Source organism: Myxocyprinus asiaticus, chromosome 41, assembly GCF_019703515.2.
Source record: "Myxocyprinus asiaticus isolate MX2 ecotype Aquarium Trade chromosome 41, UBuf_Myxa_2, whole genome shotgun sequence".
NCBI lineage: Eukaryota > Metazoa > Chordata > Actinopteri > Cypriniformes > Catostomidae > Myxocyprinus > Myxocyprinus asiaticus.
The window spans coordinates 19201805-19228205 of record NC_059384.1 but is presented as its reverse complement, the minus strand read 5'-3'; the positions used below and the strand labels follow the sequence as shown (position 1 = coordinate 19228205).

Here is a 26401-nt window from a genome sequence, read left to right as displayed (position 1 = left end):
TGTATAATTGTATGTATGCTGATAATCTCTGTCCTGAGTCCGGGATCTTTGCAGATGTATGTTTTAATTACTGCAGATTAGGGTTGAGCGGTATACCGGTACTAACGAAATATCGCAATACCAAAACATTTAAAATGGTACGACATCATCTTGTTATTAATTTCGGTACCATATTAAAGTATGCTGCCATTAGTAAAATGTAATGTAATTTGAGAGTTTTGAGATGAAATCAAGACCATTTGAAAATAATAATAAAAAGCCTCTATATGGCCAAGTGTGATCATTAAGCAACAGAAGGATGTCATTTAATGAATTAATATAGTCACATACGTTGCGCCCCACAGTATGAATAAAAGGCGCCTCTCTGCCCTGTCATCTTTTTCAGGCACGCACACGAACACACAGTCACACACTAACACAAACGAAACATGCACTACTAATGCTTAACATTTCCAAAAAATGTTGTTAAGCCTTTTGGCAGTTAGCCAATTAGCATCTGATAGGCTAATTGGAGTCAATTGGAGGTGTACGTGTGGTTGTGTTTAAAGGCCTACCTTCAAACTCTGTGCCTCTTTGCTTGACATAATGGGGAAATCAAAAGAAATCAGCCAAGACCTCCACATGTCTGGTTCATCCTTGGGAGCAATTTCCAAACACTTGAAGGTACTACGTTCATCTGTACAAACAATATTACGCAAGTATAAACACCATGTGACCAAGCAGCCATCATACCATTCAGGAAGGAGATGCATTCTGTCTCCTAGAGATGAACGTAGTTTGGTGTGAAATGTGCAAATCAATCCCAGAACAGCAGCAAAGGACCTTGTGAAGACGCTGGAGGAAACAGGTAGACAAGTATCTATATCCACAATAAAACGAGTCCTATATCGACATAACCTGAAAGGCTGCTCAGCAAGGAAGAAGCCAATACACAGAAGCCGCCATAAAAAAGCCAGAATATAGTTTGCAAGTGCACATGGGGACAATGATCTTACTTTTTGGAGAAATGTCCTCTGGTCTGATGAAACAAAATGGCCATAATGACCATCGTTATGTTTGGAGGAAAAAAGGAGAGGCTTGCATGCTGAAGAGCACCATCCCAACCATGAAGAATGGGGGTGGCAGCATCATGTTGTGGGGGTGCTTTGCTGCAGGAGGGAATGGTGCACTTCACAAAATAGATGGCATCATGAGCAAGGAAAGTTATGTGGATATATTGAAGCAACATCTCAAGACATCAGCCAGGAAGTTAAAGCTCGGTCGCAAATGGGTCTTCCAAATGTACAATGACCCCAAGCATACTTCCAAAGTTGTGGCAAAATGGCTTAAGGAATGGCTTGACCAAAGTCAAGGTATTGGAGTGACCATCACAAAGCCCTGACCTCAATCCGATAGAAAATTTGTGGGCAGAACTGAAAAAGCATGTGCAAGCAAGGAGGCCTACAAACCTGACTCAGTTACACCAGTTCTGTCTGGAGGAATGGGCCAAATTTCCAGCAACTTATTGTGAGAAGCTTGTGGAAGGCTACCCAAAATATTTGACCCAAGTCAAACAATTTAAAAGCAATGCTACTAAATACTAACAAAGTGTATGTAAACTTCTGACCCACTGGGAATGTGATGAAAGAAATAAAAGCTGAAATAAATAATTCTCTCTACTATTGTTCTGACATTTCACATTCTTGAAATAAAGTAGTGATCTAACTGACCTAAGACAGGGAAAGATTTCTACTATTAAATGTCAGGAATTATGAAAAACTGAGTTTAAATGTATTTGGTTAAGGTTTATGCAAACTTCTGACTTCAACTGTATATATATTGTTAAAGTATTATTTTTCATTTGATTAAAGCTGTACATTATTGGATTAAATGCAGTTTGATCATAACATTTAATTAAACATTTAACATGGAATCCAGAAAAATTTAAATTAAACAATAATTTGTGCCTATAAGACTTTATGCAGTTCTTTTAGACAAGTAATTTTCTGTGTAATTTCATCAAAAATCTGAGGCTTTTTAATTTGTTGCCTTAGTATCGAGTTAGTATTGACACTGTGGTACCAGGGCTGGTATCGTACCGAAGCCAAAAGTTTGGTATCGGAGCAACCCTACTGCTGATTAAAAAGTGACATTAGTGATGTCACTGCAACTTGAGAAGAATTCGAAAAGTCCAAATGTTTAGACATTGGCTTAACTGTTTTACTCAACCATGAGGATAAGTAAAACAATGTTAGCTTGAGAACTAATCAGATATGCTATTAAGACACTACTTTCATATTTAATTGGAAAACATAATTACGTTATGTTTTCTGTAGATGCACTTCAATGCAGTAGAAAACTAAAATACAATAAGTGTTATATGGTTTGGATTCAATACTGTGTCTTATGATGTGCAGGACTAAGGAGCTCAGTTTAATCTCATGCTTGAAATAGTAGATTTAATGTCTGGGATAAAATAGATTCAGCTCTGTTGGTAATTGAGTCTTCACTGTGAGCCAATTTAAAATGGCATGGTTATCACTTGTCTAATAATCGAGGTGCTGGGAAGAGCGGTTTCTGAGAGACTTGTTAAATCGGTAGAGCCTTCATGCTAAACAAGCTGTGGGTCATGCAGCAGTGCATTATATACCATAATAACGGCTTTCAAGAGCTGGAGATTTCTGTGTGTGAGGAATCACTTTGGTGCCTTTTTTTCCTTGTAGACGTGCTACATCTGTGAGGAACAAGGCCGAGAGAGTAAAGCTGCGAGTGGAGCCTGCATGACATGCAACAAACATGGCTGCCGACAGGCATTTCATGTCACATGGTGAGTCAAAGAATCCTGATCTTATCATTTTGCTAAACATCCTCTTAGGGGCTGATCACACCGAATGCATTGACTGCTTGAAGAGTATCACAGAGCTGTTAGGGAACCACGAGCCCATACGGAACGCATCTGTATGGGCTTGTGGTCAAAAAGCCTTTTAGTTAGTTAAGGTGCACGACTGTGCGCGAGATGGAATGACACAAGGAAAAAGCAAAGTATACACTAACTTTTAGGCATGCTTATTTCCTTAATTATTCCAAATGTGAAAATATTTGGAATGACAATGTTATATCCCACAATTTATGCCCCGTAATCAAATGAAATCTCTTTAACTGGGTAAAAAATATATAATAAATATTTTCGCATAACTATCACTTTATGTTATTGCCATTGTGTACAGTTTTGTTAAAACTGCTCTTTTTTTTTTTTCTGAATATAGCGCTCAGCTTGCTGGGTTGCTGTGTGAAGAACAGGGTTCAGATGCTGATAATGTGAAATACTGTGGATACTGCAAGTACCATTACAGCAAACTGGTAAGATCCATTTTTTATCTACTATAACATATCCTGGCATAAGACACAGCTGCTGGTGCTCCCACCGAATTTATGCTGTTCATCACAAAAATTGTCATTTAAATGTAAAGAGATTGGATTGTGAGTTTGGGCTCATTCTTGTCCAGGCTGAGGAGGAAAACCAGCAGTGAACCTGAAATGGACATAACGCCTGTGTTTTTCAAAAACATTAGGCTGTACAGATGCAAGTAGATATGATTTTGCCCATAAATTACATGTGTTTTACTAGTTAATTTGTATTTGTGATGGTCATGTTTTGCGTTTCTTTCAGCAGTGCTACATATAGGTTTACATAATGGATCTCATTCATTTTAGAGCACTCAAGCTACCATCTGTTTTCCTGAGTTTTATGTTTCGGCTATACGCAAATCATGTTGAGCACATAGTGACTATGTCATCATCATTTAAGTTGTTATTGCCCATCCAGAATAGCATGTGAATGCACCATGCTTTTGAAAGACACTCCCTCATCTGGAATAGCTCTCATTTCTTGAATGTCTACCACTCCTGGTCCAATTACAGCTGCTGAAAGCTGAGCTGTGGTGTAATCCCCACCCCCCCTCCACCCCCACCTCGATCTCCCTCAAACCCTTTAACCCCTTAATCTCGCTGACAATCAACAGCAACTCACTGGACCTTTGTCTGTGGCTCTCCTTCCCATCACCCCCCCTTTCCTGCATTTCCTCCTCCACTCTGTTTTAATACCCCTCTCAGAAAAAGAGGGCTAGGGTTTCAGATAGAAACGGGGACAGCCCAGTGGCAGCTCTCAGTGACAGCATAACGGCCTGTGGTTTTCCGTCCAGCTTTGCGCGGTCCTTCGTGTGCGCGTGGGCTCGGGTGTTTATGTGCGTGCGTGTGTGTGGTGAGGGGGTTTACTCACTAAAACCCTAGAGCTACACTGAGCTTTGGAGCCGATGCCCCCTGCTGCTTCTCAGATTTGTACTGTGTGTGTGTGTGTGTGTCTCCAACCCAACAAAGGCTTCTCACAAACCGCTAGTCCTCTACAGGTCTACTGAGTGATGGGCTAGAGGCGGAGCCAGTGCTTTGTGATGTTCTTGTAGGGGATTGTAATGAGTGAGGATGGAGAGATAGTGATTTTATTATGTGTGCATCATTTTATTTTATTTAAGCACTAATAACCTTTTTGATTTGCTGGCAGATAGTCCAAAGTCTGAGTATTCCAAATGTTTTTTAATTGCTTTTTGGCTTCCTTTTTAGATTTTTATGTATTCATATTTTAGACAAGTTTCTTGGTTTTGGTTAAGAAATTTAGTCATTTTTGTCAGATTAAAGTGACAATCTGTTGTCTGATTTGTTTGTTGTCATCCATTGTGTTTTTATCACTATTGTATAAAAAGGCTAGATATTTCTGTTGGATGTACCATGTCTCCATGTTGCCATGTTAATGGATTAACAGCAGCAGCACAGTCTTTTAAACTGATAGTTCAATAGCTGGCTACTAACCTCTGACTTTTCCATGTAGGCCTTTGTTTTAGTGGGCTGCTGGTAAACAAAGACCATTTAGTGTGGCCTTTTTTTTTTTATTATTTTTTTTTTTAAGTGGCAGTTGTTAACAACAGCAGCTTTTGAGACCATTGACTTAAAAAAAAAAAATAATATATATATATATATATATATATATATATATATATATATATATATATATATATATTATTATTTTTTTTTTTTGTAAATAAATGCTCTAAAATTGGAGAAAATTACCATTTTAAATTGTGGGTTGCGAGAAATAACCATTGAATGTCAAGTTCATGTATCATGTAGGGTTGGGCGATGTTTAGAATATTCACTATATAATCATGATTTTGCTGACGATATACTGTCAATTTAAGCAATATCGTGAATATCGCAATGATTTTAGTGTGCTTTTTATTTGGCCAATAAGTTTAATAAAGAGTGCATCAGCAGACTTATTTCACGTTCCTTCAGGGCTGCACAGTCAAAATAATCTCAATGTTGATATGGTCATATTTGATTATTAAACTGCAAAAGTCTGCGATTAAATACAAATAAACATGGTCTGTGTGCATGCTTTAGAATAGTCGGCTGACACGCTGATCTGTGTATTCAGTATTGTATTATAATACAAAAGTTGATTTGATTCCTACAGTGACAATTAGTATTATGCAATATACAGCTGGGTTCCGAAAAAAAAAAAGGGAAGTGATTTTTGCACAGAAGGTAAAGAATGCTTTTTATTAAGCTACTGTGTATTATTGTGTATAAAATATTAATATAAAAGTGCATATCATTGAAAATTATTACATTTTCATTCTCCCTTGTGATCATTTAGTGGAAAAACTGTAGGAAACATGCAAATGTTTAAATGGATTTTCATTCAGTGCCTTTTAAAAATATTAAATCTACATGGCTACAATGGCTGTTTGGATGAAATAAAGATCCCTCTGATTTAAAAAAAAAAACAAACCAAAAACTTTTGAGCCATTTCAGTGCATAAACATAATTATAAAGAAATATACCGAATATCATCAATAGAATGAAACTATCGAGATATTATTTTTGTAGCCACATTGCCCAGCCCTAGCATCAAGGTAAATTTTTCAGTAAATAGGCCTGTAAAATTAGCAGTTGCTGTCAGTACAAAGAGAATCTTGTTGATATGCAGTGGTTTCATTGAGAAAAACAAATAAATATAGCTAGCAAATTAAGGGTAAACTTTTGCCTTTTCAGAGATACTTTCCCTTAAGTTGACTTGTTCAATTCATGCAAGTTGCATTTGATAGTGTAGTATCTCAAAATATAAAAAAATCATGATTGGTTGTCATGACAATATGTCTCTTCTTTTTTCCGTAATTGTCTTCTATTTGTTTCCTTTGTCTCAGTAAGGGCTATTTTCTTTGTTACAAAAAGAGAGAGAAGTGAGTAGTTGGGGAAAAAAGGTAATTGGACAGACTTTAAATGGTAACTCGAAGTTCCTCTTTCACCTTTTAGAGAAGGAGCAAAGGCCGTGGTAGTAGGGCTCAAAGCTTAAGTGATTCTTCCACTCACTCTTTGGATAAGCACCATGACAAGGAAAAGAAGGTAAGGCAGCCTCTAGATCTACCTCACTTCCTGCCATGTGCGATTGATGCCCCCTCCTCACAGCTTCAGACTATGAGGTAAACGCATAAAATCCAAACTCTTGTTTGTCAGAAATATGCACCGCTGTGATTAGTTTTGTTTAAATTACATGAGCCTCTGTCACCTTGAGCTGCCGCCCCCCACAAGCACACTTTTCACATCCCACAAAGCTTTTAGAGCAACGGGAGGGAGAAGAGTGCCTTTTATCACTCAAAGTAATTAGTATTTTGGTGCTGCCACAAATTATCAACATAAAGAGTGCTGTATTCATAGAAAAGCATTCGTCATGGCCATTAGTTCCACTGAGTATGTTAAATCAGTATTGATAGGTAGTGTAGTCATTTGTTCCACTAATTTTCTATGAGATTTGCAATACGCAGCCATACAAAATGAAACCTGTAGCATTATTAGCCCTGCTTACTTTCCCATCTAATTCAATTAAGCTTAGGCTATGTAACATAGCCTCGTATCAATAAATGCGTACGCAACAGCAGTAGATGATCCGCAGTGCATGTAAAAATCGAATCAAAACTTTACTTTGAATGTGTCTCTGTCTGTATCTTTCTCTACTAACTTACTGTAATGATGGTGGTAGATAAAATACTAATCCAGCACTAGTGCCAGACCTCATGGTGTGAAATGTGTTGAGGAGCGCATCACATCTATCCATCGTCATTGATAATTTTCTGCCTGTCCCTAGCAGCTCCCACAAGACCACATATTTTAAGCAGCCATCTTAATCAGTGATCATTGCCTGATTTGTCCTGTTCACATCGATCATTAAAATGGCTTTCAGTGTTGATTTGTTTTTTATTAAAATGTTTCCTTTTTATTATTTTTTTTATTTAGTTTGTAGAAAGGACATTTAGTATTTGTTTTGTCCTTTTTTTATAGTCTGTATTTAAAAAAAAAAAAAGTCTTAAATACTTGGTTAAAAATTTGTTTTTCTAACTTTGATCATATTTAAATAAATCTAATATTTTTTTCTAGGCATCTCGTTAAAGTTTATCCCTAGAAATTTTGTCACAATCCTATATTACTTTAAATGCTGCTGAGAATGTGAGAATTTTGCAGATTTATTTATATATTTTTTTGCCTTTTTGAGAGTGACTGCATATTTTAGTCACAATTTAATTATAAAATGTAAAAGAGTGCAATTTTTCTACTCATTTTTTAATTGCTTTGGTATTACATCAATCATCATTCAATCTTGAAACATTTCCATTCATTGTTTCGATCATTCTATATAATTTGACGAATAATGTGAAGAAAGTACTTGGTTTACAATTAAGGAGTTGTATTCCACTAATGCATTTGATGGAACATGCATTGAAAGTTACAAATATGGATGCTGACAATCATCAGATCAGCACTTACAGCAGGGAGTGGAGGTCAGACATTGAGGCTGTTGGTTATTTGACACAAATTCACTAATTATTTGTATTTGTTTGAATGAGTTTGCATTGATTATGCATACCAAAATGGACTGGATGGTGCTCTGTTTAGCCACTCAAATACAGGCTGTGCAACCTGTGTAATCTAGGTCAACAAAAGATTACATTTGAGATGCCATTTAAAGCAGTTTCTGCCAGAATTATTCTGAAATTTAACTTTAACTTATTCTTCATTGAGAGGGGTTGACATGAACAATAATTCAGGTTGGAGCCATATTCTTGAAGATCTTGTTGTGAAGTGCTCTGTGCTCCGCCATGGCTGCAACGCCTCATTTTCATTAGCAAAGGGGGCCCATCCCCCCTACTCCACATTCCCAGGTCAAAGGTTGGGGGCTCAGATGTATACCTAGCTAATTCCAAACCCCAGTGCCAAACAACAATAGAGGCTAAAAGCCTCTCAATTTGCAGCTAGTTTAGATGTGCTCTGAGACGTCCATCGAGAGTGGCATGTGGGACTACAATGTTTTCAATATCTCTTCCTCCTGCCTCACATCTTAAAATAAATTTGGGCATTTTGCTTTGTTTTCTGGGCAATTTGTCTTGTTTTTTCCTCTTGTATTTGTAACTTTTTTTAAATTTTTTTTTTTTAGTTACTATATTTGGTCTATTTCGTAGTTGAATTTTAATATTTAACCTGAAGCCTTTGTTTCGTCCTGAAAGAGAAATGCTACATTCACTGAGCTGCTGAAGGCATTGATGAATTATGATAAATGCTTTGGCTTTTTTCGCTCTTTCTTTTGCAGTCAGTTCTGCCTTAGCTATTCATCTTTGGATAATTAAGCTAGCTTTCATCTTATATCAAACTCTTGCAAGGTGTTCATGTCAGAATATTCATTAAACAAATAAATATAATTGTTTAAGATAATACCTGCTTTTTTGCCATAAAGTGTTTAAATATCCAGACTGTAATTTCAATAAATTGCTGGAATTAAGATGAATTACAGAGCCTACTTTTTCATTTGTTAATTCATGTGTGTTTTTAAATGAGAAACAAAGCCAAGTAATGACATGATTTTTCTCACAACATCGCTTGCCTTGTCAACACCTTTAGGCACAACATTAATTAAGACTGAGATTTTTCACTTTGCTTCCTTTTAAAATTGTCAGTTTCCTTGGGGATCAAAGGTGTATCTGGCTTTGCAATCTTTGGAAATGTTGTAAATACTGTTATATTTTATGTTAGATCTTGTAGCTTTAGATAAAAAATTGTGTGACGTTTTGCTGGATTTAAATGTGATTTATTTTATGATCTGTATGATGTAAACATTTTTAAATGTAATAGGAAAAAGTCACTTTGTCTAGATGTGTAGGATGCAGATGAAAACCAATACATTAAGTATTCAATACAAATACAGTCCTGTCCATGCTTTTATGTACAAAATTCCCAGGGTGCTTATTCAAAACCTTCATTTCAAGTACATATGAATTTCCTATTCAAAGAAAATGGCATTTAAAATTGTATGTGCAGTGAAAATGGTAAATGGAAGAGAGGAAGTAGTAGCTTATTTTAATTTTCATTGAAAAACTTGGGCCTGAGTTGAGCCAGAGGGCTTCTGGAATTGTCACTGCTTCTTGCACAGGAAAGTAGCGTAAACCGTTATCATGTTTAAATAATTGTCAATTCTAACAGAGACAAAGACTAGAAGATGACAGAAAGGGGGGGAGAGACTGGGTCAGGATTAGTGCATATTTTTACAGCCCCGTCCTTAAGAACAGAAACGTAGAGGTTGGAGGTGTTCGATTGGCGTACGAGGTGTAAATTTGTTCACGCTTCCGTTTCTCGGGCGCAGATAGAGCTGTGTGGAGTGCCGCACTACATCAGGGTGTAAATTAAGCTGCGGTAAGCTATGGTCTGGCCTGCAATGTGAAGCCTTTCACATGCAGAGGAAAACACTTTCTTTTGAGTCTTTATTGGAAGATGTTCATATGGAGCACAAGTGGCCATCCTTCGTCGGGCTTGAATGCATGAAAAGGCTTGACGTGTTCCAGAAATGGCAGCGTAGGCTAAGTCCTTCTCAAGCTGTACTGGCGCAGTCAAGACCTTTTACTATACCCTCTTTTTTTAACTCTTTATTTTTTATTGTTTCATCACAGAAACATAAAGAGAGAGATCGGCATAAACCAAAGCACAAAAAGCCTTTGGAAATCTCACCCTCACTGGTACCAGCACTGATGGTGACCTCCGAGAAGGTGAGTCCTCATTAAACTTTGTTAGACCCTCTAGAGATTAATTCAATATCATTAACGCTTGTTTTGGCTTCATGTCATTTATAAAGCATGTTTGAGTCATTAATGATACAGGAAATAGTTTTATCGCTCAATGTAAGCCTGCAAGGACAGGGAGGGAGGGAAGATGTCAGTCACACTTGAAAATTCTTTGGAAGTTCTCCAAGATTTCTCAGCAGCCTCTTATGAATGTTACACTGTAGTAAATTATAACTCAAGTGCACTCCAAGCCTTTTAATCCCAAGTTTGCATTTTCCACCGTTCCACAGAGCTACAACAGCAGCAGTGGAGGAAGTGTCTCCTCCTCTCAGAAGCGGCTGGATGACAGCGGAGGCCGCTTCACCAATGCTAACTTCCAGGAAGTTCCGTCTCACTCCAGTTCCAGTTCCAAGGATGGCGGCTCCTCGGATGGCAAGAGCTCTGAGGGCAAGATCAAGAAGTCCAGCAGTCACAGCACCAGCTCAAGCTCTGGGTCAAGGGGCCGCAAGTCCACAATGGGCAAACCCCATGGCCCTGTGGTTACCACGGCGACTTCATCCACGGCCCCCTCCTCATCCAGTCCGTTTCAGCAAGGTAGGGCTCTTAAATACGGCAACTTCACTTTGCACTATATCGTCAATGAACTGAATTGGTAAACACACTCTGTACTCTTCATGTTTCTAAGTTGAAACAAACGGCGAGATAGGAGTCTCATGTCGACTTCCTGTGTGTGACATAAGAGTGAGTGTGTTGTGACAGGGCTGGATGGAAGCCAGAAGCAGTAAGCATGGTGTGTGTGTGATAAGGCTGTCGTCTGGCTGGCTGCCGCTGATGCTGTAATGTGGAGCGGCGAGTCTTTCTGAGCTGGCTGTGCTGTGAGTGGCATCTCCTGTGCATGTGTGTGAGAGTATTTGTGTGTGGTTGTGTGAGGGAGGCTTGGGAGTCAGAGCAGAAGCATGTTCCCTACCCTTCTGCTATCAAGCTGTGATGGAGGGATTGAAGCAGAGGTCACGTCTGGAAAATTCAGACTAATCATTAATGTGTCAAAGTGCGGTGGGGGTTTCTATGCTGGAGTTACATGAAAACTTTGAGGAACCCCCCCAAAGAAGAAACAAAGCAGTGTTTACTTAGCGGAGTGAAAAGAGATCAAAAGATGTTGGACATTAACTGTGGGCTGTAATCTGCAGGCTCGAAGTATGTCATATCACCAGACCTGTTTTGACAACACTTAACTCTGACCCAGTCATGAGAAGCAAATGAGAAATGTTTTATTAAATTGAACGTTTTGTGTTTGACCATAAGAGCTGTGATAATATTTAATATTATGTATATGTGAGGTCACGTGACGCCATGCGAGGAGCAGACGTGTGAGCGACGAGCTCTGTGCACTTTGCTAATTTTTAAATTATTTTCATGTTAGAATCCAGTGAGATTCGATACACCTAGTTCAGAAGAAGTCAAAATCCTCGGGCTCTGGAGACATTAAAAGACACTTACGTGCTCAAGCTGAAACCTCTGACAGGCCTGCAGACCGGGGACTCGATTTGGATGGCGCGGCGGGAGAAGAAATCCAGCATCAACTGTCCAACATGTTTGTGATGCTGACGAAGGTTGTTGCTGTCTTGGAAGATCTCGCTGTAATATGTCGATCGATTACGGTGATGGAAACAAAATTCTCTGAGTTGGTTACAAGAGTGGCAGATGTTGAGAAATGGATCAATTATCTGGAGTCATCAGAAAGGGAATTATATGCTAATCTGCTTGTGACCAAAATAGAAGTGGGAAACATTTAGGAAAAATTGGAAAATCTCGAAAATAGAAGCTGAAGGTATAATGTACAGATTGGTGGAATTCCTGAGCATGAAGAAGGCAGAGATATGATGAAATTCCTAGACGAGCTCTTCCCGAGTCTGCTGGACATAACAGGCCATAAGCTGTAAATCGAGCTAGCTCGCAGATCGGCTGAGGGAAACAGGCCCCGATCAATTCTGGCCACATTTTTTAGATAATCCGAAAAAGATCTCATGTTACGTGAGGAGAGGAGCAAAGGAAAGCTTTCTTGGAAGAATCACAATATTTTCTTGTTCCTTGATTTTGCGAATTTGACGAGAGAAACGCGATCGATTCAAGGAGTATAAAAACTCTTGCATCAACGGAAGATCGCTTTTGCACTGATGTTTCCGGCCAAACTGAGAATAGATACGAAGGATGGCCGCAAAGTATTTACGTGTCTCAAACAAGCACTGTCCTTCATAAATACATTGGAATGAGTAAGCCATTTGGTGTTTCTTATGTGAGTGGATTGACTCGCTGAACATGCACTCAATTGTCTGAGGAAGCTGGGTGCCATTTTTATTTCTGTTTATGTTGGTACCGCCTAGCGGCTGAAGTTTGTTTTGTGGAATAACACTTCTCCTTCAAGAAACTTTTGCATTGACGGAGGATTGCTTTTGCACGGGGCTCCCAGCCAGATTGAGAGTGGATGCTGGGGATGGCCGCAAAATATCTACATGCCCACACAAAGGATGTGTTTTATAGAGTTGACGGACTGAGTAAGTCATGGTGTTTTTTTTTCATGCGGCCTCTGAGTGAATTTGACTCTTGACCATCCGAGGAACCGGGACGCCTGATTTGTTTCATTTTGTGCTGGTTCCGCCTAGCGGCTGGAGTTTGTTTTGTGGAATAACACTGCTTCGGGACAGTTGTGGATGAATCTGTTCGTTACTTATGCCTCCTGTTGGCTGGAGTTTGTTTTGTGGAGTATTCTTGCATGACATTGGAATGATTATGTCATCTGCTGCTCAAACAGCCGGCTCACTGAACACTTGTTTGTCTGTCCGAGGAAACCGAACAGCTTTATATCGGCTATAATTTGTTTTGTGGAGAAACACACCTTTGAGACAGTTCTGTGAATGAATCTATACGTTCTTTGTGTTTATTCTGCCTGCTGGCTGGGGTTTGTTTTACAAAGTATTTTCTGTTATGTAATTTTGCCTCACAAAATTTGCAATCCGATTGCAAAGTTGTTGCGGAGGCTTTCGTAGGTGTACATGGACCTTTTGAGTTTAGAGGGATTGACACCGGTTGGCACTGTCGTGCACGAGGTTAATGTGCACATTTTTCTTTGTTTGTTTGGTTGGGGGGGGGGGTTTCAGGGTTTGATTGTTGCACTAATGTGGTCTGTATAATCTTGTTTTTGACAATTTATTTTTTCTATTATATCAAAATGTCAAATGTTAATATGAGTGAATTGTCTCTCTCCACATGGAATGTGAATGGGTTGGGGCACCCCATAAAAAGAAGGAAGGTTATTTCTTTTCTTAAACGTAAGAAATATGATATAGTGTTTCTTCAAGAAACTCATCTTTCCCCGCAATAAGCTGAAAAAGTAGGTAAGATATGGGGTGGACATGTTTTCTTTAGTGCTGGCTCAAGTAAGAGCAGGGGAGTCATTCCGTTGATAAATAAACATCTACAATTCAAATTTCTCAAACAGATTAATGATAAATTAGGAAGAGTCATTATTGTTTTAGCTGAAATTCAGGGGCAAAGGTTGGTTTTGGCTAATATTTACGCACCTAATGCTGATGATCAGGGCTTTTTTATAGATCTTTAAGGGATTTTGCAAGCTGTTGGCACCCCTCTTGATATAATATTGGGAGGAGACTTTAATCTATTGATGGACTCAGTCCTTGATCATAGTGAAGCAAAAGTGTGTAAGACCCCTAGAGCAACATTGACACTTCACAGGATGTGTAAAAATCTTGGTCTTACAGATATTTGGAGACATTTGAACCCATCTGGTAGGGACTATACATTCTTTTCATCAGTCCATAAGATTTATTCTAGAATAGATTTTTTTTAAATTATATATACAGTGTATATATATAGATATATATAAGTCCCTCATTTCATCTGTTGTGGATTTCTCAATTGGAAACATCTTAGTCTCAGATCACGCCCTGGTGAGTTTAGAGGTGTTGTCATATATGGAGAAAAAGAAATCATATAGTTGCCGCTTTAATGTATCCCTTTTGCAAAATCCTGATTTCCAACAAATGTTAAAGACTGAAATCAGTGTCTATATGGAGACCAACTGGTCCTCAGTATCCTCTGTGGGTGTGGCTTGGGAGGCACTTAAGGTGGTTCTTAGGGGTCGGATCATACAGTATGCCTCATTCCTCAAAAAATCCAAAGCACGAGAACTCGTGGAGTTGGAAGGAAATATTAATAGTGCCAAGGCAGAGCTGAAGCGAGGAATGTCATCTGATGGCCTCAGAGAATTGACCCGATTGAAATACAGATATAATACTATTTTCATACAGGAAGGTGGAGTTTTGGTTATTCAGGGCAAGACAGTCATACTTTGAGTTGGCAGACAAAGCAGGAAAACTTTTGGCTAGATATATAAGACAGAGAGAGTCTTTTTCTACTATTCCCTCAGTGAAATCTGATGGTGAAGTATTTACCTCGGCCAGTGATATTAATAATGCTTTTAAAGAATTCTATCTTGATCTTTATAGTTCCACGTCTTCGTCTACTGATGAAGATATTAGAAACTTTGTAGAACCATTAGAACTCCCTAAATTGATGACTGAGCAAAAAAATTATCTTGATTCTGAGATGAGCTTGGAGGAGCTTGACGAGGTAATTAAGGCCCTGCCTACTGGCAAGGCTCTGGGGCCAGATGGCTTTGCCGCAGAATTTTTTTAGATCTTATGCTACAGAACTGGCTCCACTTTTGTTAGAAGTTTATACAGAATCATTAAAGAATGGAAAGCTTCCCCCAGCCATGACACAAGCCCGGATCAGTCTGGTTCTTAAAAAGGACAAAGATCCAAGCGAGTGTAAAAGTTACCATCCAATCTCCCTGATCCAGCTAGATGTAAAAATGTTGTCAGACATTTTGGCTAACCAATTATGACATCTCTTATACATATAGATCAGGTGGGGTTTATTCAGGGCCTTATCTCTTCTGATAACATTAGACTTTTCATCAATATCATGTGGTCAGTAGCGAATGATCAGTCTCCGGTTGCTGCCATCTCACTTGACGCCGAAAAAGCATTTGATATGGTAGAATGGGATTATCTTTTTAAGATTTTGGAAATACTTTTTAAGGTTTGGGAATACTTTCATTGGGTGGATTAAGTTACTTTATAGACACCCTGTAGCAGCGATACAAACAAATGTATTAATTTCAGATTATTTTACTCTGGATAGGGGCACTCGGCAGGGTTGCCCTCTTTCCCCATTGTTGTTTTGTCTTGCCCTGGAACCATTAGCAGCCGCGATAAGAAAGGAGGATGATTTTTCAGGGGTGGTGGCGGGAGGTGTGGCGCATAAGCTTCTGCTTTACACACATTATATTTTATTGTTCGTCTCTGACCCTACTAGATCTTTGCCTTGCCTCCACAGAATTATTAATTCCTTTTCCAAGTTCTCAGGATACAAATTCAATTGGTCTAAATCCGAAGCTTTGACTCTGACAGCGTACCGTCCAGTAACGCCCTTCCAGCCGGGCGCCTACCAGTGGCCCAAACAGGGCATTAAGTATTTGGGTATTTTATTCCCAGCAAATTTGTCTGATTTACTTAGTTAATTTTGACCCTTTAATAAAAAGGTTTTCGAGCGATGTGGACAGGTTCATTACATTTATCAATGATTGGGAAGGTTAATGTTATTAAAATGAACTGTATTCCAAAATTCAACTACCTGCTACAGTCACTCCCTATGGATGTCCTCTTATTTCAAGCAATTTGATAGCATGGTAAATGTCCCAGACTACATTTCAACAAATTACATAGGCCGATTGACAAAGGTGGGCTAGGCCTACCCAAGATTGTGTTCGGTCTCAGGCTTTTGGCTCATTGGTCTCTTCCACCTGAAAGAGCCCCTCCTTGGTTTTCTATTGAACAAGAAGCCCCTATTTCACCATTGCAAAGCCTTTCTATCAAACTAACCGGAGAAGTTAAGTCACACCCCGTTATTTCACATTTGCACATGATTTGGACAAGAGTGGCCAAAGTGTTTAATTCGGACATTTATTTAAAAATTGCCTCAGGCATATGGCTGAACCCCAAATTATGTGTCAACAAGTCCCCTTTTTGTTGGTCAGAGTGGATTGTTACTACACTCGGCATCCTGTATGAGAGTGGAGTGTTGAGATCTTTTGAGAATTTGGGTCATCATTTTGGGATTCTCAGTTTTATAGGTATTTACAAATGCGCCACATGATCTGTACTGTTTTTGGGAGTAGCACACACCCCCCTAAAGCGGCAGTTGCTTTGGGAGAGGTGAGTAGTGGGTGTTAAAAGTTGATTTTGTGTATTTATGTTTTGTTTTTCTGTGTTTTAATAATAAAAAAAAAAAAAAGTTAATCATACATTTTTTTTTTTTCAATTATGTATATGTGAGTTGTCTTGTTGTTAATGTAACAAAGGTGGATAAAAAGTAGGAATCTTTGAAGTTGGACCTTCTGCACATTATACATTGGACATACTTTTCAAGTCACTTGCTTAAACTAAGCTCTCTTTCCAGTTAGGGTTTTGGCTTGTTTTTAGGGAGACATGGCAGTAAACGGATAGCAGTACCCTAGTATCGGCTCTTGAGCCATTTTAAACTTGTGACTTATTGATATGATATAGCAGAAACTTCCTGGAAGTGTGTTGGAAACAACAAAAAACCCAACTAGTTCATTTTTAGCCAGGGCACCCATTTTTGCTACATTGTTTTATCTTTGAGACATGTACAGGAATTAGTTCTCCCAAAAATGAAAATTCTGTCATTTACTCACCTTCATGTCATTCCAAACTCCGAATTTTCTTTCTTCTATAGAAAAACGTTAGAAAATATTTTGCAGCTTTTTTGAGTGTGGAAACAACCAGATTTTAAGGGGGCTTTCACACTGGGCACGTTTGCTGCGGTCCGATTCCGAGTGCAATTGTTCCCGGTGCCCCCCGCAGCGTTGGTCTGGTTTCGCACTCACTTGATTCAATTTGCATTCATCTTACGTCATCACAAACACACATGGAGAACACAACGCGACTCATTATACTTTTTGTTTTTTTGTTATTTTGGTGCCATTATGCACAGTAAAGTGAATGACAACTGCGTATATGTGCGTCTCATGGCGTAACTCATCAGATGTCCAGGGGAAGGCGGCTTGCTGCTGCTCGCAAACAGCGTTTTTTGAGGAGACAGCTGATTGCAAGGAATTAATTTGCATCTTTGTTTACACTGCATGCTTACGCTCGTGTCCAAGGTGAAGTTATAGCCACTGTCATCTATTATACCCTATATTTATAACCTATAATAGTATTTATATATAGTATTTATAAGGTGGATAGATAGATAGATAGATGTTGTCATCAGCTAAAATGCATGCACAGGTTACTTTACATCCTGAACGAGTGCGCACCCGAGTCCGAGTTGCTTTCACATTCACGCGAATCGCGCTACAGTTCCATTGCAACCGAACTCAGACCACCTCCTACAGGTAGTCTCGGGTTCAGTACCATGGTGCGCTCCCTGATCCGCATGACAGCTTTTTCATTACCAATTTTTCATGCGAACCGTGCTCTGTTTCGAACTAAACTGCCAGTGTGAAAGCACCTATTTTAAGTAATTATTACCGATACCTCTCATGTCTCATTTGAATTTTAAACGTAGTGTGTCGGTGCAAGGTTCAAGACATAAACGCACAATAAAATTGGAAAGCAAATCCTCAGCCACTTTGCCATGGCTATAAAAACATGCATGTAGGAGCTGTTACTCTGGTTAAAGGACGAGTCCTTGCTTGAGGGGAGGGCCTGCATGAACACCTAGATCTGGGTCACCCTTCTTGCCTGCCTACATAGCTGATTTTTTTGGCTGCCTGCAAATCCGACAGGCCCAGCTAGAAGTGTGAGATGGAAGAGATGCATTGCATTGCCTGATATCAGGTCAAGTAAAATAAAAAAAAATAAAAATAACTTAACCCCCACGTTCAGAGGTCTTCATTGGCCTGTTTCTTTTTCCAGAGTTTCATTCTTACATATTCCAAAATTAAGAGAGGATTTTTGGTTTACATTTTGACTAAATCATAAATTTGTACACTCGAAGAGGTACCCAACCGCTATGGATATACTTGAAATTGGTGTACATACAATATGGCAAAAGTTGCTGAACAAACCTTTACAGACTTGATCATTTGTTTGCATTAAATGACTGCATGTCTGGCTCTTTAGGTTCAATAAAAATGATACATAGCTGTTGAATCTTAGCTATTGTCCAATTCGGTGCTCCAGCTGTGTAAGTGTGCCTTGAAAACAGTCTTTAGGTTTTATGACCACTTACCACCTCCCTATTGTGCTATCTGTCTCTCTTAACATTATTGTGATACTACTGGGCACACTTCATCTTTATCTCTCTCTCTCTCTCGTTTCAGGTCTTTTATTAGGTAGCAGCAGCAGTAAATCTGCCACTAGTGGATCTGTAGTCCAGCCCACCTCCGATTTCCTCAGCTTCTCTGAGTCCAGTCTGAGGGCTGGTGACTCGTACACACCTCCTTCCTTTGGCCGCTGCCACATGAAGGGTGGTGCAGAGGGTGGAGCCTCTGAGGGCATGGTGGCTCTCAACACCTTCAGCATGATGTCTCTCCCACAAAGCTCCAGCTCCATTAAGCATTACGAAAACTGTCACTCGTCCGGAAAGCTTTGCAGCCTGGCCTCGGCCAGCTACAAACGCCCCCAGCCCTCCTCATCCTCTTCCTCCGCAACATCATCTTCCTCTACTGGTGAAGATGGAGTAAAGAAAAAAAAGCGAGGAAACTGGAGGAATCGGTATGGACCGTGCTTCAGCTCCCAGGACAGTAAGACCACAGAGGCGGGAGACAACGGAGCCACACTGCCCTCCTCCACCTCCCCCTCACCATCCTCCATGAGCACTATAGCCTGCCGTGCGAGCACCGTCAGCAGTACTGGAGGTGTCGGAGCTATTAGCACCAGTCTGGGGATTCAAAAGTCCCCATCTCTCCTCAGGAATGGAAGCTTACAGAATATGACTGTCAGCTCCCCACCTGCTGGACCAGGTGAGCAGAGAGAGATATGCTCTACAATCAACAATAGACCTTAGTCAGAGTGGAAGCCATATTTAATTGGTCAGGAATGAGAGAGGCTGTGAGGGATATAGTGTCCAAATATAGTTTACTGTCTTTAAGTCAACATGACATGAAATGTATAGATGTATTGTGAACAATTTATTGATGCACCTTATTCTATAGGAAACAAATGGTGGTGTGTTTTTTTTTTTTTTTTTTGGATTTTTCCCCTTTTTCACCCAATTTGGAGGGCCAAATTCCCAGTAAGCTTTCCCAAAGTCCTCGTGGTTGCATAGTGATTCGCCTCAATCCGGGTGGCGGAGGACGAATCCCAGCTGCCTCTGCGTCTGAGACCGCCAACCCGCGCATCTTATCACGTGGCTTGAGCGCGTTGCCACGGAGACATAGCGCGTGTGGAGGCTTCACGCCATCCACCGCGGCATCCACGCTCAACTCACCACGCGCCCCACCGAGAACAAACCACATTATAGCAACCACGAGGAGGTTATCCCATGTGACTCTACCCTCCCTAGCAACCGGGCCAATTTAGTTGCTTAGGAGACCTGGCTGGAGTCACTCAGCACGACCTGGGATTCGAACTAGCGAACTCCAGGGGTGATAGCCAGCCTCTTTTACCACTGAGCTACCCAGGCCCCTGGAAACAAATGTTTCTAAACATTCATCGAAATATATCATCTTGCTGTCTCTGAAATGACTTCCCTTTTTGCCAGATGTCACCAAGTCGACTTATTTTTCAGCCCCTCCCCTCCAACCTTCAACCACTTGTCATACAGAGACCACTTTTTATAATCCAATCAATTTCCAATGGATAAAATCAAGCCCCAACCTACTTTCTGCAATTTATTAGTTGACTGTTAAAAAAAAAAAATGCATTATCCATTATTTTGTATTTTTTATTTTCACACTTTAAAAAAGTCCACTGGAAAACGCTAGAAGATTTTGCAAACTTTTAATTACAGCATGTCCACTGATTTTATGGCACGTAAACTTGTATCAGAGATTTATACCTGTAAAAATGTGTCTAACTATAGTTAATTCAGCTGGAATTTTGGCCCATTCCTCCAGACAGAACTGGTGTAACTGAGTCAGGTCTGTAGGCCTCCTTGCTCTCACACATTTTTTCAGTTCTGCCCACAAATTTTCTAACAGATTGAGGTCAGGGCTTTGTGATGGCCACTCCGATACCTTGACTTTGTTGTCTTTAAGCCATTTTGCCACAACTTTGGAGGTATGCTTGGGGTCATTTGGAAGACCCATTTGTGACTGAGCTTTCTTCATGGCTGATGTCTTGATGTTGCTTCAATATATCCACATAATTTTCCTTCCGCATAATGCCATCTATTTTGTGAAGAGCACCAATCCCTCCTACAGCAAAGCACCCCCACAACATGATGCTGCCACCCCCATGCTTCACGGTTGGGATGGTGTTCTTCGGCTTGCAAGCCTCTCCCTTTTTCCCCCAAACATAACGATGGTCATTATGACCAAAAAGTTCCATTTTTATTTAATCAGACCAGAGGGCATTTCTCCAAAAGTAAAATCTTTGTCCCCATGTGCACTTGCAAACTGTAGCCTGGCTTTTTTATGGTGGTTTCTGAGTTTTGGCTTCTTCCTTGCTGAGCAGCCTTTCAGGTTATGTCGATTAAAGGACTCGTTTACTGTGGATATAGATACTTGTCTACCTGTTTCCTCCAGCATCTTCACAAGGTCCTTTGCTGTTGCTCTGGGATTCATTTGCACTTTTCACACCAAACTACATTCATCTCTAGGAGACAGAATGCGTCTCTTTCCTGAGAGGTATGATGGCTGCATGATCACATGGTGTTTATACTTGCGTACTATTGTTTGTACAGATGAAGGTGGTACCTTCGGGCATTTGGAAATTGCTCCCAAGGATGAACCAGACTTGTGGAGGTCCACAGTTACTTTTTTCTGGGGTCTTGGCTGATTTCTTTTGTTTTTCCCATGATGTCAAGCAAAGAGGCACTGAGTTTGAAGGTAGGCCTTAAAATACATCCACAGGTACACCTCCTATCAGAAGCTAATTGGCTAATTATCTGAAGGCTTGACATTATTTTATGGAATGCATTTATCAAGCTGCTTAAAGGCAGAGTTAACTTAGTGTATGTAAACTTCTGACCCAATGGAATTGTGATATAGTCAATTAAAAGTGAAACAATCTGTCTGTAAACAATTGTTGGAAAAATTACTCGTGTCATGCACAAAGTAGATGTCATAAACGACTTGCCAAAACTGGAGTGGTTAAAAAACGAGTTTTAATGACTTCAACCTAAGTGTATGTAAACATCTGAATTCAACTGTATATACACACACATACACTCACTTTATAAGGAACACTATGCACTTTATTTGGAACACTGTGGTCTTAATAAAGTGCCCGACATGGTCTAAAGCTGTTGTTGCCCATCCACCTCAAGGTTCGCCATGTTGTGCATTCTGAGATGCTATTCTGCTCTTGTACAGAGGGGTTATCTGAGTTACCGTAGCCTTTCTGTCAGCTGGAACCAGTCTGGCTATTCTCCGTTAACCTTTCTAATCAACAAGGCGTTTCTGTCCGCAGAACTGCCATTCACAGAATGTGGCACTATTCTTAGTTTACTCTAGGGACTGATTTGCATGAAAATCCCAGGATATCAGCAGTCACAGAAATACTCAAACCAGCCTGTCTGGCACCAACAATTATGCCACAGTTGAAATCACTGAGATCACATTTTAACCTGAGCTCCTGACCCGTATCTGCGTGATTTTATGCATTTCACTGCTGCCACACGATTGGCTGATTAGAGAATCAAGTGAAAAAGTAGGTGTACATGTGTTCCTTATAAAGTGTTCAGTGAGTGTATTGATATTTGTCAGGATATTTGAGAGAATAATTTATTTATTTATTTATTTTTTGGGTCAGATATCCTGTTTCACTCTGAAGTATGTCACATTATGAAAGAAATTAAATGCTTTTAATATTGGTCTTGTCTAATTCCCCAGCCCATGCTTACTGGAAATTTGTACTGAAGAACTTCTCCCTCAGCCTCATTATTGTTTGTATCAAATTCAATTTGGTGTTCACCTTGACTAAGGTCTGTAAAATTTACTCTGTATTTCTTACCATTTCACTCTCTTATAAGCACTGGTATGCTCCCAATCTTTGCTCGCTCTTTCTACAGTATCTCACTTTTTTCTAATTCACACACACACATTCTTTATAATTGACACTCGCACATAAATACAAAACACACAAAACAAAAATGTCTAGTATGTTTTGGTAGATCTGAGATTTTATTTTTCCTCTAACAATCAGTGGAAACACTCAAGATTAGCCAAATGTCCCAATTCGTAAATCAGAAAGAAACAGAAATTACTGATGGAGGGTTTTTTCAGTATCCCATTTCTATTTATTATAAAAAAAAGAATAAATTCTCAGCGTGATGTTGTTTTGGTCTTTTATGAAGCTTATTAGGCTGAAAGTGTATGGAGGTGCTCTCTAAAGTGCTTCCTCATTCCTACCTGATTGAGAGCTCAGAGTGGCCCGCTGAATTTCCATAGAGATGCACATTAACCTTTTGAGCCCAAGGTAGCTGGAGGAGGGAAGAAGGCCATAACAGGCAGTTAGTTAAAATTGTATTTGTTTCTCCCTGTCACTCTGGATTTGGAGTGAGCTAACTTCACTAGCACCTTAAGATAGTGTGTAGAAATGCCCTGACCTCTACTGGTGTTCCCGGTCACTGAGCTGGAGCCAGGGCAACTAAACCTGTGCGCTCATTGCTGATTATGTCTCTTGCACACAAACTCGTGTGTAGGTCACTTCGTTCTTTCTCACTCATTTGCAGGCACTCTCTTACCTTATAAAACTCTCCATTGACATAAGTGCTCCACATACGCAGGCTAGCTTTAAGGGCCTGATCCGTGGCACTGCCCTGTTGCTTGGCAACCATTTGACTGTTTTGGAGTTTCCTTTTTGATTAGAACTAAGAAACGCCAGTGTGTGTGTTTGCTCTCTGTCACTCCCTAGTGTGTTTTCTCTTTCACACTATCTCTCTGTCCCCTCTCTCAAGGCCATCTGGCCTTTTTGTGCTTGTTTGGGGCTTGGTGTCCCACCACTCCCTGCCCTCACCTGGTCCTGGCCTTTGGCTGGACTGTAAATATTTAGCCACAGCTAATGCAGGGCTAGAACGGAGTGCTCTGCCTCATCTATCTGTCTCACCCTCCCTGAATGGCTCCCAGCCCTTTTTTTTTTTTTTTTTTGATGGATGATGGGTTTATCAGGGGGAGCAGTGAGGGCTATTATTAAATGCAAACATCTATTTCGGCCCCAGCCTGGTTTAGAACTTTATGGGGTGCCATTTGGAGAGGGTGGGGAAAGATTCTGGTTAGTAAAACAGCATTTGTCTGAAATGAGAAGAGGGAAAAAGCTGGGCAAGACAGACAAGCACAGTGTACATTATACAGTTACAATATACACTTGCACAATCCCAAGGCTGGATTTATTACACAGTGATGAAACTATGCAGCCATCCTGTCCATTAATTTAAACACTCGTAAGCAATGCATGCATTTGCTGCATTAACTACAGCCATGCACTGTAACTTATCCTCGCTTTCAGTCAGCACGCATTTGAAACATCAAGCTGACTCTGCCAAAGCATGTTTGCATGTGATAGAACAGTTAGCATATCTTAAAGCTAGCAGCCCAACTCAAAACACTTCAAGACATTGATCACTGCTCACGATACCACATTTAAATTAAAAACATCTGCCACGTCAAAGGCCTAAATCTGTTCTACAGGCCTGCAACAATACTATGAATCAGTCCCTCCTTTCTTTTCGTCTAGAGCAGTCTGTAGGGAAAGTGCAGAGGATCCTTATCAGGTCCTGAGCCTTGTCATTAACCTCCTTCTGAACTCGCATGGATTTTCTGCTGAGAGAAGAGACCGGGGTTTGACTTGAAATGCTGGCTAATCTAATTTGAAATTTCCCCTCTCTCCCCTGAGTTGATAAGGGGGGTTTCAGGAGGAGAGATGTTAAATCCTGATCGATTGGCCTGTTCGATTATTACCAGATAACAGGATCTTTGTCCTTGCTTTCTTTGGCTGCTTATGTCTTGTAGCCTGTAATCAAATGCTCTGTTGGTTCACCTTTTTTTAAATGTTAATTATTAACCAGATTAACATGATTATTTAAAGATTAATTTAATCATTAATGTGTTGAGTAAGCAATTGGTATTCAGGAATCTCCCAAAGGTAAGATGTCAAATTAAAATAGAAAACCATGACACAGACCTTGGACATACTGAGGTCTAATATTTAATAATCTGGTTTGCTTTCTCTGTTGGATGCGTCCTATGTGGAGTTTGGAGCTTGGTACTGTACACAGTTCACGTGGTACCTCTCCGCCTAACAATGTTTCTTTGTTTCACCACTGAATGTGGACTGCTGCAAGCCATTCATTCCTTTGTGTGCCAAGGGGGCCTCTTTCATTCTTGCAAGGGTCAGCTTTGGCCATTAGCTGGGTTTATTTGAGATGGTAGCTGGGGATGGAGAGAGAAGAGGGAAAAAAATCAATAAAACAACAGCAGCAGCAAACAGCAAGCATGTCATGAACCGGCACATAAATATGAATGGGATGTACTCCTCCAGAGCATCCCAGCCCTGCCTTAAAGCCCTAATTTTTACTGAAGATATAGTGAGTCATCAGATTCTGAGAACTGTTTTCTGGGTCACCGGGAGGCTGGTGCAGAGTGCATGTTGAGAGGACTCAGAAATGCTTTGTGCTCTTTCTCGATGTCTGCTGTGATGAAGGCCTGGTCAGACAGACCATTCAAAGTCCACAAAGTTCATCTTAGGGGCAGAGACTAAGACAGAGACAAGTGAGATAGATGGATAACCAGTGAAGGTATATTGGAGGACAGAGGTTGCCCTTTACAACTATTAATATTTTGCTTTTACCACTAGATCACAGGTTATACCCTGCATTGATTTGTTTCAGATTCCCTGGTTGCTGTGCCAGATCTACTACTGGTAAACAAGACAATGAGTGTGCTAATATTATTTATGACATACTGTAACTCGCTGGAAATCAGAAGATATCCTTGGGCTTGAGAGAGGATTTTTCGGAGAGCCATTGAAAATTTACTGTGTAACGTAAATTATTTACTGTAACTCCTTTATTTTTCCTCTCCTGTCCATGCAGTCTCGTACCCCAGCAGTAGCGATGTAGCCTGCCCGTTGCCCAGTGTGGTTCTTGGAGGGTCTCTGTCTGGATCCAACTCTGAGTTCCCCGCTCATCAGTCAGTGGTCACTTCCATGCCCAACCTCACCTCACTGCCCCCAACGGCCCCTTTCACCAGCACCTCATCCACACATGTGAGTATTTGAACCTGGTGTGTACACATTTTTTGCTTGATTTTAGTTCTAAAATATGGGTGGAATAAATATAAGAAAGAAAGGTGTAGAGGAGCATAAAAATGTGACTTGGCATCACCAGACTAAATTAAAGCTTTTTAAGGTGTTTTTGTTTTGTTTAAAACATAACTGTTTTCATTAAGAGTTTGGTGCTATTGTTTGTCAGGTTGTAATTAGTCTTACACTGTTGATTTGGAAATGGGAAACTATGAATCTTTTTTTAAGTAGTGAAACTAATACTGATTTAGGAACTGAAAAAATCCACGAATGGATGTTATTCAAAAAAAGACTATAAGCCACAAACAAAAAGAGGGTGTCTGCGAAGCAAAGTAATGCTGCTAATTGCACTCACACATATCCTTAAAGCACAAAATTAACCAACTAAATCGAATTATACTCATTTTCTTTGTACCGTGTGATAATTTGATTCATTTTTATCAAGATGATGCTGTTCGAGCACGTTTATGGCACAAGTAAAAGGCACGGATGTAAACGTTAGGTTCAGCTATTTATGTATTAAATAACTCAAATTTTTCTTGGTGATATGAATAACATTTTTTCTGCAGAATAAGTTAATTTGGTTAACAAATGTTTTGGTTTGTGCTATGCAATATTTATGTAATAGAAGCTGTATATTAACAGTATGAGGGAAGCTGGCTTAGGTGTTCTTTACTACATAACATGTCAGTGTGAGAACTACAGTTTGTGTCATTTCAGACCTCATGTTTCAGTTAATGGAGACAGTGTTTT

General features: G+C 39.9%; 1 protein-coding gene across 15 annotated transcripts in view; it reads left to right on the top strand.

Moving 5' to 3' along the window:
- The window catches only part of LOC127431711 (protein AF-10-like), a 69878-nt gene that overhangs the window by 16678 nt on the left and 26799 nt on the right, over positions 1 to 26401 (top strand). For 12 of the 15 annotated variants that reach the window (XM_051682229.1, XM_051682228.1, XM_051682232.1 and 9 more), the window contains 7 exons: positions 2703 to 2806; positions 3246 to 3339; positions 6349 to 6438; positions 10026 to 10121; positions 10427 to 10730; positions 18565 to 19206; positions 25440 to 25612. In XM_051682229.1, coding sequence (XP_051538189.1) covers positions 2703 to 2806; positions 3246 to 3339; positions 6349 to 6438; positions 10026 to 10121; positions 10427 to 10730; positions 18565 to 19206; positions 25440 to 25612 — 1503 coding nt within the window. The remainder of the gene's footprint in view (positions 1 to 2702; positions 2807 to 3245; positions 3340 to 6348; positions 6439 to 10025; positions 10122 to 10426; positions 10731 to 18564; positions 19207 to 25439; positions 25613 to 26401) is intronic. The other 3 variants (XM_051682231.1, XM_051682238.1, XM_051682243.1) reach the window with 2 other exon arrangements.